This window comes from Arachis hypogaea, chromosome 1, assembly GCF_003086295.3.
Source record: "Arachis hypogaea cultivar Tifrunner chromosome 1, arahy.Tifrunner.gnm2.J5K5, whole genome shotgun sequence".
Lineage (NCBI taxonomy): Eukaryota > Viridiplantae > Streptophyta > Magnoliopsida > Fabales > Fabaceae > Arachis > Arachis hypogaea.
This window is the reverse complement of record NC_092036.1, coordinates 104789927-104804218: the sequence shown is the minus strand read 5'-3', so window position 1 is coordinate 104804218 and position 14292 is coordinate 104789927. Positions and strand designations below refer to the sequence as shown.

The following is a 14292-nucleotide window of genomic DNA, read 5'->3' as shown; positions in this document are numbered from 1 at the left end:
TTATCAGTCAAACACTTTTTTTCATGACACTTTCTTCCAATAAAAAAAACTCATCCTTCAAACCAACTTAGGTTTTTGTCAAATTCAATTACTCATTATCTTTGTTTTTTAAGTACTTTTTCTATTGTTAACAAATTTTCAAATCGAGATTCATTCTTAAACACTTAGATCATTAATTCTAGTGTCACAGATCACATTGCATCAAATTTGTCTTAGTTTATTTATTACACATAAATTTCTCCTATTATTATTCATTTACCAAAATGGTTTTCAAATTACTATTTCTTATAAAGGCATTGTTTAATTTTCACTATCTTTAATTCTTCATGATGTTCTTTATTTATCTCATTTCAATTTTAATATTATCTCTATCTCAAAAATTACATCAGCACTCAAATGTGTACTAACTTTTCATCTTCTTCTTGCACTTTACAGAGCAACAATTTGGGGGCGATTGATTTGGGCATAATGAGAGAGGGATTATATCTCCTTGAACCCAATTTCAGTAAAAATCTATCCACTGCATATTCCATAAATTTCATCCAATTCCCACCCATTACATCTTCAAATATATGGCATTTTCGTTTAGGACACCTTTCTGGACAAAGACTTAATCATGTATATAAACATCTTCTTTTTATCTCTATGCATCATTATGAGACTTGTGATATTTGTCATCTTTCTAAGTAAAAGAAACTTTCATTTTCTCAATGTTTTAATAAAGCCAATGCAAGTTTTGATTTATTATTTTGATATTTGGTGTCCGTTTCGACAAAATTTTATTAATAATTATAAATATTTTTTACTATTGTTGATGATTTTAGTCAATTTACATAGGTTATTTTATTGAAATCAAAAGGGAGAAGTGCAAAATCATGTAAAAAGATTTATTACTTTAGTTAAAATACAATTCAACTATAAAGTCAAAGCTATTCGTTCCGATAATGGAGCAGAATTCATTTTACATGATTTTTATGCTTCAAAGGACATTATTCATCAATGTAGTTGTGTTGAAACTCTTTAACAAAATAGAGTGGTAAAACCAAATATCAGCATATTTTGAATATAACTCATACTCTTATGTTTCAATCTAATTTACCATCATCTTTTTGGTCTTATGTTGTTAAACATGCTGTTTATTTATTTAACAGAATTACATCATTCGCAATTAATTTTAAAACACTATTTGATATTTTATTTAATCATCTACCAAATTATCATGACCTTAAAGTTTTTAGATGCTTATGTTTTGTTTCTACTCTAATGACAAACAGATCAAAATTTGATCTAAAAGTCAAAAAGGCTGTGTTTATTAGTTTTCAACATGATTTTAAAGGATATATTATTTATGTTTTAGAAGATAAAAGAATTGAGATTTCTATAAATGAGATTTTTTATGAAATGATCTTGTCCTTAGTTACCAAAAATGTCCAATTCTATATACTCAATCCAACATTGCCAAACACGCCTTTTCAAAAATAATATTCAGTTAGTCTTCCAGTTGAACCCTTCTATCCAATTCTTCCTTTTCTCCAACAACACCTCTTTTTTTTTTACTGTCGTGTCCTACCCAAATCGAACCCATGACCCCGAATCTATTTCAAGTCATACAACCTCCCCTCTTTCTGCAATAGGCACTAACCCATCATCACCTCTTCATCCCACGTCACCTGAGCAACCCCGTATTTATCATTTTGACCGACTTTACTGACCTCTAACATATCTCTCTGATTACTTGTGTAATTCTTCTCTCACATCCACAAATTTCTCTCCCTCAATGTTTCGTTATCCTCTATCTTCAGTTATATCTTTTTCTTCTCTTTCATCTTCTCATCATAAGTTTCTTTTATCTCTACATTCTGATGTAGAGCCAAAATCTTTTAAAGACGCCAATCAACACTCTAATTGGCGTAGTGCCATGAAAGATAAACTAGATGCTCTTGAGTTGAACAAAACTTGGCGTCTTGTTGATTGCCCTATAAGCATTAAGCCAGTTGGCTGTAAATGGGTCTATCGCATTAAACGCAAGTCTGATGGTTCAGTTGATCGATATAAAGCATGCCTTGTGGTTAAAGAGTTCACTCAGACTGAAGGTGTTCAGTTCTTGGAAACCTTCTCCCCCTGTTGTCAAGCTTGCCACCATCAGATTAATTTTGGCATTGGCTTCTATAAAGTATTGGCCCATACATCAGTTGGATGTCAATAATATGCTTTTTTACATTGAGATATTTTTGAAGATATTTGTATGCCACTCAATAATTAAGTCAATTTATGACATCTCCTACTGAATCTCATCTTCAAGCTACCAAGTAAGTGTTATGATATCTGAAAACTAGTTCCGGCAAAGGACTTTTTTTTCCAAGAGAATCAGAAATTTAGCTTCTCGGCATCGGTGACTCTGATTGGGCCAGATGTCCTGACACTCAACAATCTTTAACAGGCTATTGTTTCTTATTAGGCAGTTCTTTAATCTCTTGGAAGAGCAAGAAACAAAACCACCGTTGTCCACTCATCTACTAAAGCAGAATATCGTACACTTGCCAACACAACTTGTGAACTTCAATGGACACTAAATGTGTTATAATTTTTACGCATCTCTCCTATCCGCCCACCAGTTTTATAGTGTGATAATCAGAGTGATGTTCATATTGCTGCTAACCCAATTTTTCATGAACGAACCAAACATTTAGAGGTTGATTGTCACTTGGTTCGACAAAAAGCTCAAGCTGGAGTGATGAAACTTCTCTCCATTCCCTCTTCTGGGTAGCTAGCTGACATCTTCACCAAGTCTGTCTTTTCAACCCTTCCATCTTAATCTCAATAAGCTTGGTGTTCTTGACATCGTCCAACTTGTGCGGACGTATTAAACCATTCTTCCACCTTAACCCATGACAACAATAAAGAAGTCTCACGGCCCATAAATTCAACCCAATAAAATACATAAACTCAATTACAATTTTAGCCTTTATTATCTTATCTTATCTTTCTGTTATCTTCTTATCTTATCTTATCTTATCTTTTGTAGATAATACTCTATATATATTTAGTTTTACCTTCATAATTCAATCAATAAACAATCAATAAAAAATCTCCATCTTTTCTTCTTTTTCTTTTCTTATTCTTTCACAATTTTATTAGTTTTTTTTTCTTCATGCTTCCCAACTAACTTCTTCCTTCATCCATCCTTCTTCATCGATCACTTATTTCGGTTTTATTTCGCTTTTTTTTTTTTGCTATGGTTGCATGTGCTTATGAGCTTTTACTCCTAATTTAAATTTCTAACTTCTAACTCATATTTTTGCTTTATGTCTGTGCTTTTAGGGTTGATTCAAGTCTTATTTTTATTTTGTGTTTTGTGTTTGTAGTTTGTTTCATACTTATTACATAATTATAAAAGATATGGATATACTTATTATAATTTGAATTATTATTTTAGTTTATTATATTTTATTTGGTGAAATTATTATTTTATATTATTTTAATTTATTATGTGTTATGTATTTGTTTTATCGATTTTTAACAAATTGAAAGTGGTTTGATATTTAATGTCTAAAAGTAAAATTTATTCTTCTATGAGTATCAGATTTTTAAAGTGCATTAAATGACCTTTTAGATTAAAAAAAATAAAAGGAAATATGAAAGATAAACAAAATAAATTTTAAAAATAAATTGACTAAATTTGAAATAATATGCATTGAATTTAAATGAAACAGTAAAATGCCTTCAATTAGATTAAAGAATTTTTAAAATTGAAAATAAAGTACTGAAACTTAAAATTAAACAAGGAAAAAAGATAACTATTGCTTGAAAGATAAATTTGCATGGAAAGTAAAGGTTACAGAAAATTTAAATAGAAATTTAAAATGTGGAAGGAACCCTACAGAAAAATGACTCAAATACAGACTCAAAAAATTTTTGGGATGTGAGTGTGCTTGAGTGTTTTTTTAAGCAAAGTTCCAACCACTTTTTCATTGATCTTTTATCTATTTATAAAATGACCAATCAGATTCAAGGGTAACTCCCACATATGCTGGTATTCGAGTAACTGTTCCACTCCTTTTGCACAATGTAAGAACCGAGCTCAATTAACCGTTTAATTTAGTGATTAATATTGCCCAAATCAAGTTCCAAAAGTTAGAGTGAGAATTCAAGGATTTAAATGTGATTTTAGGAGTCAGCAGATTTTTCTGAGTCAGAAAATGTGTTTTTTGAGAAAAACCGTAAAAAACTACGAACCGATAGTCGAACCGATTGAACCGGTTCAAGTCTACCCGATACTATGCGAGGAAAAGTGAAAACAGTCGAAAACCTTAGAAAAATATTAGAAATAGAAAATCGGGCGTTAGTGTTAAAAGTTTGGCCTAAAGTTGGGCCGAACGGGCTAAAAATGCTAACGGGTTGGACCGGGCCCAAGCCCAACATATATAAGGTTCATTTAATGAACCCAAACAGCCAAACCACACTAACAAACACACACACCCAGCTCAAAGAGAAGGGGAAGAAGAGAAATCCTTGAACACTATTCACTTTAATCTTCCCAAGCTCATATCTTAAGCTATAGAGCTTCGATCGCTGTATCGTTTGTGGCTATGCGTTCCTTGTGAAGAGCTCTACAAAACCCACCCAAGAAACTAGTAAGGAAAGCTCGAATCTCTCTCAGTTCTTCTCCTTAAAGTTTCGAGTTTTAGGGTTTTTGGCTAAGTGAGGTTTTGTGATTTTTAGGTGTTTAGGTACACTCTAACCTTTGATTGATGTTGGTTTTGGTTTTCAAAACTATTGGGCCAGGTAAGAGGCATTGAAACTCTTGTGAAATTTCAATTATAATGAGCCCTAGGTTGATTTGTGATGATTTATGTATATATAGCTTGATTATGGTGAGTTTGGAGCTTGTTGATGATTGTTGATGCTTGCTGGAGATTCTTGGTGGCTTAGATTGTGACTGAAAGCTTATCTTGGGCTCAATTTGAGGTTTTAGTGCATATTGGAGATCGGCCAAGGTATGGTTTCGGTTTCCTCTATGTAGTATATAATATTCATGAACACTTAGGCTAGTGACCCATAGGATAGGTTTGAACTTAATATGGTTGATGAGTTGTTGAATGTTGCTGTATGATGATTTATGATGGTATGATGATGATGAATAATAGTACGGATTTGAAAAGTAGATTGGTATGATTAATGTAATGTTGAGGTTGATGAAATGATAAATTTGAATGTGGATTGTTTATGAGTGTTATATAGTTGATGTTGAGGTTTAGAAGGATGAAATGAGAAGGGATATGTGGCAAGATTGGTAAAATATGACACAAAGGGTAGATTGGGATGAGAAATGGAGTTTTGGAATGGTTTGGTATGGTTTTGGTTGTATTTTACAAGAAATTGTGAAAGTTGTGATTTTGGATAAAAGTTGATTTTTAGTGAGTTTTGTCTGATCATAACTTATGCCTCAGTTTTTAAAATCTATTGAAACTAGTTTAGAATCAAAGTTCATTGAAAACTCTTCGAATCGATATAAAGTTTGTAAAATTTGGAATTTTATAGAGGGAGTTATGATCATTCAAAGATTGGTGTTAAAATTTGAAATTCTGCAGAGTTGCAGAATTGTGATTTCTGGTGTGTGTGCACGCACACCTCTGCGAAATCTTCATCCTGTGTGCACGCACAGACCTGTGCGTACGCACACGCAGAGGCAGGCAATCTATTTGCAGCGTACGCACAGCGCTGTGCACCGCACACGTTGGGAAGGCCAGTCTGTTGGGGGCGCCGGCACAGGTTGTGCGAGTGAACAGGCATTGTGAATTTTGGCATCTGTGCATACGCACACTCCTATGCGTACGCACACGTCTTAAAACTCTCCAGAGCGTGCACGCACACCCCTGCGCGTACGCACACGCCCTGTTTCACAAATTTAAATTTTGTTTTCAACTACTTCACCTTCCCAACAAGGTTGTAAGCTTCTATAACACCATTTTAAGGCATTTGGGCTTAATTTTGAATATGGGAATATGGGAAATAAGCTAAGGGTTTTAGTTGATGATTATTATGAAAAACTAGAAAACGGAGGTTTAGGTTTCTAGTGTACTAGGGATGGGTTTGGTGGAGTGAGAAAAAGGAATGGAGATATTGAATTGACAGTGGTTGAGATGAGTCGAGGACTCGGAATGAGATGATGGATCCATGATATATTGCAAATGTTTTCTGAAAACCACTGATGTATCATTTGTATATTGAGACTATGAGACGCTATGCGTCCGGCAGGGACGGCGGTTGGATCCCGCCTGTCGAGGTAGTGGTGGCAGTGTAAGGGTGGCGGTTCGTCCCGCTTGTGTTGAGATGTGAGGTCAGTGGCAATAGTATCTCGCTCGCATCCCTTCGGATCAATAGAGCGTACAGGCGCAAAACCCTGAATAGTGATCTAAGCACTATATCTTGAGGGTTCCCATATGATGATTCCGAAGGGCAACATCTCCATGGAGATGTGTCGGGTTGGCAGTTGAACCGACAATGTGATATCACAGCCAGTAGGGCAGGCATTCATCATGTGCATTTTCTATCTGTTTGTATGCTTTGCCGACTTGATATTGTTTTCCTATTTGTATAACCTGTCTAATTTCTATTTGAATTAATTGTTATATATGCTTCTACTTATGTTTTACTTGTATTGTATATACTTTTGTTTTCTACTAGGTTTGAGGAGGTTCGGAAGGCGGTGGCAATGGGATCGCATGGAGGATAGGTTGGTGAAGGCTGTGGGACAGCGGTGTTTGGTTAGAATAGACATCCCCTAAGATAGAGTACCCTGTTTATTTATGTTAAGGTTTTATATAATTATGTTTTATTATTTTAGTATGCCTTAAGTTTGAATCTTGTAAGGGATTTGGAGTCTAGGATTGCCTTTGGCATCCCGGGGTCTTATATCACTGGGCACTGTTACTATAATGAGAATCTCCGGTTCTCATATCATATTTCTGTTGTTGTTTTCAGATGCAGGTCGCAACCCACCTCGGTGAGTTGCTTTGGGTGGTGACAGAAGCGGAGGATCCGGATATCTTTTTGGAGTCCTTTTGATTTATTTTGTTTATACATCTCTCACTTTTGTATTTTATTTTGCCTAGAGGCATGTATTGAGAGAACAAAAGTTGTATAAGCCATTTTAAACTTCAATTTCTTTTGTCTATATATTTGGCTAGCCGACTTAAACTCTGCGAGCCGTGACTAGGTCCTTATAATATTATACTATTATATCTTGGTATATTACATCTGTTTCTTGTGCTTTTTAAGTTAGTAGTTTCGCTAGTACTTATGAGCTTTTCAAATCCCGTTTTTGAGTTGTACCCTTCATCAGGCTTCTAAATAATATTATTTCTTCTATATATTATATGTATGAGCTTAGAACTGTCGTAATCTTTGATTAACCTTTGCTTTACGACGCGAGGTAAAGTTTAGACTAATTAAGGTGTTACACACAATGTGAGTAACTGCTAAAATAAACTTCAAATAACCAATTTATTTTTCGATTGAGCACATCGATTATCTCCTCGACTTAATCCATTGACTGGCTCCTGCTTCTCATTCCTTGACAAATCTTACTCGATACAGCCTCCATTTCTCGAAATAAAATTCCATTATATTTCGAGTATGACATTTCTCGAAGCTAGATATTTTTTATCAACAGTATTAATTCTATATTATTATGTGTTATGATAAACTTATACTAATTTACAAATTCAGTCAATGAATCGAGTTTCACAAGTTGTTATACTTGCAGATAGGACTGAAAATGAGTGAAGTCAGCTCATGAGCCAGTTCGAGTTCGACTCATTAATAACTCAATAAGCTAAACTCGTAAGGTGGTGAGCCGAGCTTGAACATGAAATTGAGCTCATAAATTAAATGAGTCGAGTTTGGATAAACTCAGCTCATTAGCTCGTAAGCTAGTTCGATTATATATAATATTAAAATTATAGATTAAATGCATATAGGATATGCGTATTAATAATTTAATATATATTATATATAAAAAATAATAATATATAATTTTACATATATATTAATATTTTTATTTATTTAAAATTTTATAGTATTTTTTATATAATTTTGATATAAGACATAAATAAAAAATTTATAATTGATAGATAGAGAATATATAAATTTTTTTTAATATTTTTAATATATATATATATATTATATAATTTATTAATATAAAATTATATATTATGTTCCTATTATTTGAGTTAGTTCATGAGTTTGAGTAAACTCGTGAGCTTTGGTTGAGTCGAACTTGAGCTTACGAAATAAGTTTGATTGTTAATGAGTCGACTTGTGAGCCAAACTTAATTTTTGTGAGCCAAATTTAAATTTAGGCTAGTTCAATTCGACTCAACTCAACTCCCTTCTAATCCTACTAACAGATACAACTTTGATGTAACTCAAAACCATTCAGAAGTTACCCCTGGATCAGTTTATTATTGGTTCTTCATCAAGATAATTACATATCTAGCACGCAATTTATTTAATAACAGTTAAGAAGGTATGTTTTCTAAAATTCTACTGTATAGTGTGTACTCCATGGAAAATCAGGTCAAAGTCAAACTAAATAAAAGGAAGCCAAGAAATTTACACTATATTTAGATATTTGATGGAAAATGAGTGAAAAGAAAATGGATGGAAAGAAAATGAGAGAAAAAAAATAAAAGAAAAAGTAATTTTTTTTATGTTATTTGGACGAAGAAAAAATAGAAGAAAAGAAAATAAGAAATTTTTTTTTTGTTTAAATATAAAAAAAAAATAAGAAAAAAGAAAATTATTATAGAGTAAAATTATTTTATTACCCTTACATATATTATATATAAATTATAATTTATTAATGTACTTAAATTATTTTTTCAATAAAAAATATCCAAATTATTTTTAAAGATTTTAAATGTCATAAACAACGAGATATATCTTTATTTTTCAAACAAATACAAATAAATAATTATGTAAAAGAATAATAAAAATTACTCACAAATTACGCCATTAATTTCTTTAGTTATATTGCAAAAAAAATATCACTAAATTGTCTTTAAAAAAATAAAATAATAACAATAAAAGTTGCTAATATTTCTTTTTTACTACAAACAACGAAAAATCATATACAATTGCATTGAAGATGGTCAAAAGCACCAAAATTCAATAGACTTAGCTTCTAAAATCACTTAATAATTTTGATGGTCAAAAACTAATTTAACCAAAGCAGAATTTTGTATAATTTACAAAAAAAATGAGTTGAGAACAAATGTTTTTTAAGATTGCCAATGAAGTAAAGACAATTTTTTCTTAGCTGTTTAAACATTAGTAACAACTAAACCATAAAAATTCAATAAAAGAGGTTACTAAAAGGGTAAATAAGTACTTTTACCTATTTTTACAATTCAATCCCAGTTTTCTTTCACACTTTTGGGGAAAAAAAATTAAACTGAATTCCACATATAGTTTTTTGTTTTTCATGCAATTTTTTTACTGATCCAAACAGAAAAATTAAATTTTTCATCCATTTTTTTATCTCTTCTTCTTTTCTTATAAATTCTTCAATACCAAACAAAATGTTAACGAAGGACTTGACATCCGAGTAGCCCGGGAGTGTTTCTACTTTCTTTCAATAATGTTTTTATTACAAGAATTGGTCCTTTATTTTGTTATTTAACTTTTCCATAAATTATTTATAGAAAGCATTGCATATTCAATTGAGTAAATTGGAATCAGATCTTCTCTAGTAAAGATTCAATTTAATCCGTATACATTATGAAAACCTTCATGATAAAAAGAAAAAAAACGCAAGTATACGGTCATCGCTTCTTTTTCTGTGTTTTTAAGCACAAAAATAATTTTGATTAGAGAACACAAAATTTTATTCGCATAGCATATAAATTTTGATACATAGTATATAAATTTGTATTGTAAATATGTTTTGTTAACTAAATGAGTTAATTGTAATCTTTAAAAAAATATTATTGTATATTAAATTTTTTATATTATATATATATTTTAAATTTATAGTCCTTTAAAAATTTTTATATTACACTAAGAATGAATTCAAAAAAAGCAAGTAGTAACCTTACTAATATTTAAAATATTTAGTAATTTTATATGTAATTATTTTTAATAATGTGATAGATTTAAGTCTCAATTATTTCTTTCACTAATATTTTTACTTAACCAATTTTGTATCATACACTCAAATTTTTATATTTTTAAATTAATTTCTATATAGGTACTTATCTCTATGAATATAATAACTTACAATTTTTTTAATAATTATATTGTCTATTTTAGATATTTTTTATAAAAAATACTAATTTTGTAAACTTATATTGTTGAAAAGAAAACTTTTACCTTGTTTCATGATAATTTATTTCGATTATAATTTTATTTTAAGAGTGTATTTTGCATTCTATAAAAATACGGTATTTTGAGATAACTAATAATGTATAATTTATTTTTAAATTTTTGAAACTTTTGAAAGAACTGATCTTAATTAAAAAGATATGTAACAACTTCCTAATTAAATATACTATAAAAGTATTGGTATCATATAAAAAATAAAATTACTGAATTTTTTTATATATATTATAAAATCTTTAAAAAAAGCAATTCAGTAATTATATAACCTGCATAAATTATTTTTATGTAAGAAAAAATAACAAAATAAATTAAAAATTTTGTATAAAATTCAACCCCTATATATCAAATTTTATGTTGGTTGGATATTAATATTCCAGGCACATAATCATTTCAAAAAATTGTGTTGAACATTAAAATTTTTGTGTTATGTATCAAAATTTTGTGCTATAAAAAGAAGAAAATGAAGAAAAAAGAAGAGAAAATTATTAAAAAAAAAAGAAAAAAGCATCCAAAAAAAGGAAGAGATTGAAGAGGAAGACTATGATAACAACAACATTGTTTAAGAAGAATGTGTAAAAGAAGACAAGTTCAAAACAATTTTGAGTGGGATGTTCCCAAAATAATAAAGTACTTAGTACATTTTAACAAAAATAAAAAATATAATATTTTTTTAAGAAAAAATGATCCAGCACTTTTTTTTCGATATACTTGTTTGATGCATTTTTATGATATGAAAGACCATTTTTTTCTCTTTTAATTAATTATTTTTAATATTAAAAATAAAAAATCTTAAAAAAATTCATATAACAATTTTTTATTAGATTAGATTCACATTTTAAAACAATGTAAAAGAATCCATCTGTGCATGTTTTATTTTAGTACTAAAGTACTTACATGACATAAATATAACAACAACAACAACAATAGAACATACTAGGAGATAAATATGGTGTATTGTAAGTGGTTATTTTAGAAATTTACAAAATATCAAAAATTATAATTAAATTTATGGAAGAAAAAAATGTGTATTTACATCATTATTTTATCTCTTCTCTGTACATAAATTATTAAATTCTCCTGACTTGAGAGTTAAAAGTTAAAACCTGAATTTTTTTTGTGTGCTGTAGGAATTATTGATTCCTCCTTGTCAAGGTCAAAAAGTTTTGAAAAACCACAAATTCAGCTTCATAACACAGTGGGAACAGAAGATACATAAGATAGAATAGAATCATTTAACGAATGAGAAAGTTAAGATTCACGTTTCTCTCAAACACACAAATTACAAAATCAAATTAAACCACTTATCAAAGTTCAGATTCACATTTCTCACACACACAAACAAGAAAATTAAATTAAACCACCAGTCCTAGTTAAATTAAGCAGCTAGATTATTATATGATAATAAGACCTTAATTATTAGTAACCACCAGTGTCTATTATTATTGCATGATAGGATCATTTGTATTGAGTATTTGGTTCAGCATGAGCAAGTGAAGGAGGCTGAAGAGACGAGCCAGCATTGGGTGCATCTCTAATGTAATTCCCCATGGGTGTACCATAATAGCTACTGGGATGAGGATGATGATGGTGATGTCCAATGTGAAACGGTGGAACAAAAGTAGAAGCAGCAGCAACACCAAGAGTTCCATAGTCAACAGTCCTCTTTCCAAGTGGCTCTCCTCTCATGGAGGTACGGTCACCTTCAAGCTCACGGTACCTGTGAAGGTACATCGTCAGAGGCTCAATGTAATCGTCAAAGCCAAGCTTACTCATTGCCCAAAGAACGTCCTCCGCCGTGATGGTCTTCCGTTGCTCCCTCTGACACCGCTCGTTGGCTTCTCCGGTGATGAAGCTGATGTACTCTGATACGCATTCTTGTATTGTTTCTTTTGCGTCATCAGAGATTTTAGCGTGCGGTGGTAGGATCTTGCGCATTATCCTAATCACATTTGCTATTGGCATGAACCGATCTTGCTCCCTCACAGTGCATTCATTATCATCTGTATGATTATTATTACTGCTTCCTGTGTTGTTTTCTACTGCTCTCATGTTCATCTCTGACACAGATAACTTCAACCCTATATGCATATACATATATCAAACTAACTATGATTCGTGTATATAACTTTGCGTAAAAAGTTCAAGTGTATAGAGAGGAAATTAAATGGCAATCTTGGAATTGGCGCCCAAATTTATATGGTCAAAGAAGCTACGCATTGGGGAAGGGAGTTACTTAAAACATGTTTGCTTGTGAGTGGTTATTGGGGGCTGCACATGCAGGAACTTTTTGTCTTTCGAGATGGAGATGAAAATAAAGTACAGAGTCATACGTGTAAAGGAAACAAGTTGTAGAAGAAAACGGTTACCATTAGTAGCTTTTATTTCGTGTGATTCAAATGAAAAATAAAATAGTATTTATTAAATTTTGTACTTTATACAATATGAACGTATATCATTATGGTTGATATTTTAAAAAAAATTGGTGTGCTTATTTAGTTTGTTATTAATGAAAAATTTAAATAAATATAAAAATATCATATTAATGATCAATATTTTTATAATTAATTATAGATACATTACTTTTTGAGTATTCTCTTATAATAATAATAATAATAATAATAATAATAATAATAATAATAATAATAATGTATAAGAGAGTACTATATTTATATTTATCTAAACTATCTATTTAATACTAGTGCATGCAATAATAATAATAGACCACGAATAATATTGATATGAAGATCGAGTAGTAGTAGTATGTGTGTCTTTCCAAGTAAGAATGCAAGAGAATGAATGTAAGAAGGGAAATAAGAGAAGGAAGAAGACAAGATAAGATAATGAAAATGAACTAAAGTTGGCAGAGAAAATTAAAGAAGGGAGATGTGTTTATGATGTTAATTATTTGGAATAATGCATGTACGCCACTTGTAACTCTCCAGTCAGCACCACCCCTGCATGCACCATCTAGGCATGCTTGCCACTTGTACATTCCAATCTAAGAAACATATCTATCGTATATAAACATAAAATAAATGCATCATTACAGTGTCACCATCATTACTTTCGTATATTGCTAGTGTTTCAAATGCCTGTTAATTCATTTTAACAATGAAGAAATATTTTATTGTTGTTAGGAAGGAAAAAAAAATAAATATAAACCTTGTTCCCATGTAAAACCATGAAAGCAAAACAGGAAGTAGTGCCATTGCCCATCCATTAGACCAGTTATCATGGTGGGGATGGATAGAAAAATCAACGAGAAAAATGAGAGATGGATTAGAAAGATAGATCAGAAAAATGAAAATGACTGGCTAAAGAAAATTCGATAACCTTACATGCATGTGGCAGAATAATAGAACAAGTAGTTGCAGACATATATGTATACTATTTCTGCATGCTAAATGAAAACAAAAAAAAGAGAGAACATATAACATTAAATAATGAAATATATGTAGCTACATATTTGTAGATATATACCAGAGGTAGTAGTAGGAAGGTTGCGATAACCGTGAAAGCCTCCTCCAGTTTCCATGTGTGAAGAAAAATGCAGTGAAAGAGGGCAGGTAAAGCAGCCGCTAATCTAGTTAGTAGTGATGATGAAATGAAGTGAAGTTTGGGCAATGAAGTAGTTGGCAAGTGGCAAGATATATAGTGAACAAAGAGGGCGATGCAACCGAGGAAACGGCCAATAACCAGTCATTACACTCTTATGACCCTAATGCACCCACACTTGTACGTTTTTTTTTTTCACAAGTACTCCAAATTATTTTACTGTATGTCTATCAAATGTTATTATTTTAAACTACTATTTAATTAGAAATAATTTATATTTATATTTATATTTATATTTATCAAAATCTATAAAAACACATAATTTATATTTATATTGATCAGAATTTATATATA

At 30.6% G+C, this 14292-nt stretch overlaps 1 protein-coding gene across 1 annotated transcript; it reads right to left on the bottom strand.

Moving 5' to 3' along the window:
- Positions 1-11592: 11592 nt before the first annotated feature.
- On the bottom strand, positions 11593-14005 carry LOC112706455 (nuclear transcription factor Y subunit B-6). The gene is made up of 2 exons (XM_025757766.2): positions 13864-14005; positions 11593-12461 (listed from the first exon to the last, which is right to left on the bottom strand). The coding sequence occupies exons 1-2, from the start codon at positions 13916-13918 to the stop codon at positions 11839-11841; spliced, it is 678 nt and encodes a 225-aa protein (XP_025613551.1). The 5' UTR covers positions 13919-14005; the 3' UTR covers positions 11593-11838.
- Between the last annotated feature and the right edge of the window lie 287 nt (positions 14006-14292).